The sequence below is a fragment of the Phallusia mammillata genome, chromosome 2, assembly GCF_965637545.1.
Source record: "Phallusia mammillata chromosome 2, kaPhaMamm4.hap1.1, whole genome shotgun sequence".
Taxonomy (NCBI): domain Eukaryota; kingdom Metazoa; phylum Chordata; class Ascidiacea; order Phlebobranchia; family Ascidiidae; genus Phallusia; species Phallusia mammillata.
In genome coordinates, this window is record NC_137253.1 from 12261485 (window position 1) to 12267907 (window position 6423).

General features: G+C 37.3%; 1 protein-coding gene across 1 annotated transcript; it reads left to right on the top strand.

The window, feature by feature from the left end:
- The first annotated feature begins 403 nt into the window (after positions 1-403).
- LOC145214113 (uncharacterized) lies at positions 404-6117 on the top strand. The gene is made up of 7 exons (XM_080082579.1): positions 404-678; positions 1235-1340; positions 1449-1543; positions 1822-2043; positions 2970-3127; positions 3757-3874; positions 4043-6117. The coding sequence occupies exons 1-7, from the start codon at positions 472-474 to the stop codon at positions 5762-5764; spliced, it is 2628 nt and encodes an 875-aa protein (XP_079938705.1). The 5' UTR covers positions 404-471; the 3' UTR covers positions 5765-6117.
- The last annotated feature ends 306 nt before the right edge of the window (positions 6118-6423 follow it).

Sequence of the window (6423 nt, forward strand, 5' to 3'; positions counted from 1 at the left end):
CTGTATGTCGCTTGGTGCAACTTTGTTTTGCTTGGTGCACCTGTATAATGCTACGCGCACCTTTACCTAGCGATATAAAGGTATGCCAAGTGGGATGAAGGTGAACCAAGTGATATAAATGTGTACCAAGCGATATAAACGTTCACCAAGCGATAAAAGGTCGAACCAAGCAATATAAACGCGCACCAAGCGATATAAATGTGAACCAAGCGATATAAACGTGCACCAAGTGTTATGAAGTTGTGCCAAGCTGTGTTAAAAATGCACCATGATCCTGTATATTTTAGATGCACCACTTTTTAATTGCTTTGTTATGATTCATTTACACTTTGTAACCTCTGTATGGAGCACTTCTTGTACATATATGTACCTTTGTCTGACCTATTAGTTGCAACTAATTTAAATGTGTATATTCTGTCAACAGGTTTACTCTAAAGAAATGTTTAAGTAGTTTTGATTTTTGGTGTAAACATGCCTGTGTGTGCGGGTTATAATTGTCACAAGCGGATTCAGAAGGGGACTTCCCTGTTTAAGTTTCCTAAACATACTGGTCTATGCAAGAAGTGGCTTGAATGTCTTGGAAGAAAGGATTTGTTTGACTTTTCTTATGAGGATTTGAAAAATGGTGGATTTAGAGTGTGTCAAAAACATTTTCATGTATCAGATGTCTACAAAAAAGTGAGCACATAAAATATTTCAATATTTTTGGTTATGTGTATTGTGAATCACGGTTGCAGGGTCAGAATCCAATATCTTGGGTCCTTCTTAAAGCAGTAAAACTTTGACTCTTCGCTTATGGTGAGAAAAAAGTCTGTGGAGTTTTTCGGCATGCACAGCTGTTGTTAATTTTACCCTTCAAACCTGACTCATAGGTTTAAGGAATCTGAATTGGACTCAGTCAGCATCCTAGCATTCATAGTAGTCAGAGTCTAACCTTATACTTTCTGACCCTGTAACCCTGGTAGGAATGTGTATGTAATTATAGTACTGTACCTAGATATTGCAATTTAGATGTTTTAAAGGAGTCCCAAATTTCAGTATTTTCGCTCATGTTTATTAAGTACAAAAGTGTACATATATAATTAACAGTATTAAAAAATTATATACAGTGTTATTTGTAAGCGTTTGTTTCACGAAAAACATTTGACTTTTTTATGCCTTTATAAGTGATATATATATATATATATATATAGATACATACATATGATGCATGTTATGCAATATATATTTGAAGGGTTCAAAAACATTTTTGAAGAAGTCGGCTCTGCCCACAGTGCAGCAGTATTGCAGTCCAAATGATATTCTAAAAGAGTCGCCATTCAGTTATTTTACTGAAGAAGGTAAAAATAAAATGTTTTTGAGAACCTGCAATTTTTTTACAACACCTTACTTTTATTGGTTTGTGCTCATATGTGTGACATGTATGCCACTGTTTGCCTCAATTACAGGAGACAAACCAATCATTGAACCACGGAAAAAGAAACTACAGTGCAATGTTCCATTGGTGCTTAATGTAAAGGACATTCCTACAGATTCCATTCAGGTATATGACAGCTGCTTAATGGCAAAATAATCAAAAAGGCACTATTTAATGTTCATGTCAGAATAACTTGTGTGTTTACTGTATTACTTTTCGCATACTTTTGATTTTCTGCAACAAATATGTGTGTACAAAACATAGTTTTATGCAGGGAATCCAGATGTGCTTCTAAACATCAAAATTTTAGCAAAGTTGAAAACAGTGTTTTCTCCCCCATGTGTAAGGGTGAAGAGCTAGCTGAATCATAGTCCAGTTTTGTCATCTGTGTTGTCTCTTTGCAGGTAGATGACTCTCCATTAGAGGACATTACTGTGATTTATTACTGTAGCATTCCTATGTGTAGTAACAATTCCCAGCAACAACCACACTTGAAATTTCACACCCTTCCAGCATACAAAAGCACAAGCAACATTCCCCCAGGGGTAAACCCCCTCGTGGTTGTGTGGAAAAAGTTTCTCAATACCATTCTTTCCTTATGGGGCATGCAGGACCAAATGCTGAGGGTATATATGTGTAATTTTTTTTATCAAAACTCTAACATGTGTCTCTTGATTTCTAATTTACTACACTACCTGCGATGAGGTATTGATGTTATTTCCTTGTTACTTGTGTTGCCAAAACATACTAATGATGTTTGGTCCAGATACAAACTCATTTTACATGTGATACAGACAACTGAATCTACTATGACTATATTTGCATCTTTTAAACCAATTGAAATCACTAACTACAAATTATCTTGTTTCACCCCAAATCGATAAAAACATCATCAGTTTTATCTGTGTAAATGTTGGTTGGATTAAGCTGTAGCGGATGAAATCAATAATTTGTAAATTTGACAGCTGTAAGTGTTACAAAGGTACTGTGCAAAATATTGAACCTCATACTGTGAGTTTTCACAGAACAAACAACTGCAATAATCTCCTGTAGAACAAACTTGTTTTAAAACAAGTAGCACTATCTAAATAACGAAAATACAGAAATATTTTGCTTAGTTTTGTCAACATGAATAATAGGCAGTGGCTTGAAGTACCAAAATCCATAGGGCAAATTGGGTGAAAGAATTTTGGTTTTATATATGTGATGAATTGGTTATATAAGTTTAAGGTACCACTGAAATAAGATCAGGGCTTTTGTATAATTTTGATTTTATTTGTGCCATACCTTGTTATTCTGTGCAAGCAACTGTACATGACTATTAAAAAAATTTGTGACTAATTGTTTTATTTTTCTTTAAATTTTCCATTTTTTTTTCAGTAGTCCAAGTTTCCATTATTTTGTCATGTGTAAGTGTCAATGTGACCTGGGCATACAAAGTGTTTCTTGCTTTGGGAAACTCAATTTATTTATCCTAGTTTTAACAAACCTTCGACAAATGTTGATGTGTTGAAGAGTTTATAGACAAAATGTTGGTTATTTTGCTTTACAGAATCAGACATGCTTAAGAATTTGCTCCATCCATTTTAAAGCAGAGGATTTTATAATTCCCCCTACCAAGGGTGTTTCTGGAACAAAAGTTATTCTTAAAGCAACATCATTTCCATCCGTAGATCCTCTTTTTGAAAGCTACCTGACTGCTCAAAAAAAGTAAGCGGCAATGTTTGGTTTGGCAAACATTTGTTACATCCTGCTTGAGACTGATACACTACATTAGTGGTTTTGAGGGATGTGCTTTGTTATTTTTATCAAAATTTATGGTGAACTGTAGGGATGAGCCAAAACTGGAAATGTTCTATTCGGTTGAACGCTGAGCAGCCCACTTTTAATGCTCAGTGTAGGGTAATTATACAAACACTCTCAATTCAACGATAGTTTTGTAGCTTTCAAAGGTCCTTACATCACCAGAAGTGTTTTAAGCAGTACAGATCCCTGAATACATGTTTTTCGACCATCTTTTAAAAAAATGTATTTTTTTGTTCTTGGATACCCAATCGGGGCATGAATATGCAAGTTGAATGCTCGTGTCAGTTTGTACAACTGCTCGGCCGAGCACCGAGCATTAAAAACAGCGACACCCAGTACAAGTACTTGGGTTCTGTATCGGCTTGGCCCTTCTCGTAAACTATTTATATGCAAGTTATCTATAAAATTATTTATTATTGCTGGTGGTGTTTTTGTGTCAAAATTTATGATAAATTGTTTCAAAATTAATAACTAAAGTTGCCTATGCATTCCTAGATTCCACACTAAATCATTATTTTGTTTTTAAACAACAGGTTGCAAGAGGATGAGCCCGATACAACACTATCTGACCCAACCAAAATACAAAAATTTAATGGTGGAACCACTAGCACCAACACAATAGTTTTGAATAGCTCTCAAAAACCAGCATTAGTAAGTTTTAAGCTAACTTTTGTATGTAAAACATTTGTTTTTTTGATTTGTATTTTCTACACAATGTTTAGTGTACAAAGTTAGTTATAATGTTGCAAACAACATTTTTTCATTGAATTTTTGTAAGAAACTGAGTTAATTACTTACATTTTATCTTATTCACTGCAGGTAACAACAATCAACACACCCTCGATTAGTAGTGAAAAATCTACTCCAATTATCAACCTTTCACCCTCAACTGCAATTCAACAGCCTATTGCGTTAGGCACTGCCTTACAGTGTGCTGATGGCTCTCTCAAAATGCCCATCAGTCGTCTGCCCAATCAGAAACCACCCAAGACATCTTACTACCTCCTACCAGTCATTTGTACAAAGCAGGAGACCACACAAAAAATGCTGCTTATCCCAACAGCAAACTCCGGTACATCAGGAAGTACACAGCCTATTTCAAGTATCAAAGTAGGAGAAAAACAGGTAGTGAGGAAAAAACCTGCCATCATTAGAAGTGGAGGAACAACTGCTGGTAAAAAAACAACTAAGCAGACATTGAAAACAATAAAAATTTTGAAACCCATGAACCAAAACAAAAAAAGTATTGTAAAGACAGCTGGTACAGCAAGTTTGGCAGTTGCCACAAACCCCAGAAAGCTAAACCATACCGCTAAGCCTGTTACCACATCAGCAGCCCCTACAGCATCCTCAAAACTAGTTGGCAACCAATCAAACAAACCTAGCCTGAGACCTATTTTAGCCAAACCCAAGCTAGCTCCCAAAACAGGTACTTTTCTAAACCTGAATGACTTTGCCTCGTCAAACAGTCTCTCCAACATCAATCTCAAAATTCATGGATCTACGATAAACATAAACCCATCTACAACAAAGCAAGACCAGACAACCAAGCAACCAACTGCGAGTACTCAGTTAATTGTGTCATCAGGCGCAAATCCCACAGTAACACTATCCAATGTTCAAAGCGACCCTTTTCCTTCTATACACGCTGCTGAAATTGGACCACTTTCAGTGTTGGAGAAACAGATCAAAATCGAGGAGAATATAGTCGACCCTGCTTTGCAGCCGTTCTTGCTTTCCACATCTAGAAATGAGACAGAGAAACAAGACACGTTTGTTGCAAACTTCCTGACCGATGGAGTGAAAAGACCGTCTGTGACTGATGCAGCAGATTTGCCTGTAAAGCGAATCAAAATGGAAGTAGAACAAGACGATGTATTACTTGATGTGACCACAATTCCAAAAGAATCAAATTTAGATACTAAAACAGAAGATCTTAATGAAGATAAAGAAAACGCACTGTTGGTAACAGACAACGGGCCTTATGCGATGACCGACGGACAACCAAGATGCGGGCGCAAGCCACCTATGGATCATCCCTGGGATGACTCCCTACTGGAACATGTCACTTACGGTTTAAGCAAAGGACAACCAAAACTAACAGATGCAATTTCTGAAGAAGATCTTCCCCTTGACAACGGTGCAGTGCCACAAAGTCGTTTTTGTCAGTACTGTAGCGCCGATGTGTTCCAAACAAAATCGTCGGGGGGATTTACAAACCACGAGGCCGGGCACACTCCTACTACTACATACTATTGTAATATTTGTTCGGATTCGTTTCCTTCTGCTCTACAACTCCATGCCCACACGGGCACTCACTCAGCCGATGGTCGTATTATGTGCCTGCACTGCGACTCCACCTTTGATGATTTTGTTGAACTCGTGGAACACAGTGATAATCACATTGATGACCTGCCTTTGCAATGTCCGTTATGTTATAGCAGTTTTTACAACAAGTCTGGTGTAGAATGTCATCTTCGACAACACATCGAAAAATCTTTTATGCCATCAGTGGCTGTTGTTAACGTGGAAATTAGCTAGTCCTTGGAGTATGTGGCGTAGTGTTTGAATAATTGTGCCTGGTTGTGACAAGTGTATTTGAGTGTTGCCGTTCTTTTACAGTGAACATTTCTTCTTTGCTTTTGTGCCTTTTTCGTAAATTTGTTGACAAACGGGGCCAGGCAGCTGTTCTTGACGTCCACCCACCGTCAGACTCGGAAAAAAGGATGCAAGGTTCAACTGTATTACCATGAAAGCCTTTTTAGCCTCGCACTGTACGATCATTACAGGGCCTTAATACAGCGTTTTGCAAACTCCAAAGCGCTATAGACCTGGTGTAGCTATTCGTTAATTTGCGCCCTTCAATAAAAGAGTGACGGTTCGGTGCATGAAAATATATTACTACTCATCAGGCACGTGAATATGTTTTGCGGCGACATGTGGTTGTTTGCATGGTTGTAAAGTCGGAAAGTAAAAGGTCCGACTATTTAACTCTTTTTTCCCGTTTAGTCTATAACGTTGTTCTGGTTAAGTTCAGTGGATCTTAACCTTTTGCAGTAGTTTCCCACTAAAGTCGATCACCAAGTTTAAATTTACCTCTCAGTCATCTTACGATTTTTTGTGCTGTGCGTACCCCTAACGACCTTTTCTATCAAAAATATTAAACTTTGTGATTAAATAGTCAGATTCATTACCTAACC

Coding starts and splice junctions, on each gene's coding strand:
- LOC145214113 (XM_080082579.1), top strand. CDS start 472: ATGCCTGTGTGTGCGGGTTATAATTGTCACAAGCGGATTCAGAAGGGG. Junction 1,341..1,448: donor CAGTTATTTTACTGAAGAAG/GTAAAAATAAAA, acceptor CCTCAATTACAG/GAGACAAACCAATCATTGAA. Junction 3,128..3,756: donor TACCTGACTGCTCAAAAAAA/GTAAGCGGCAAT, acceptor TTTAAACAACAG/GTTGCAAGAGGATGAGCCCG.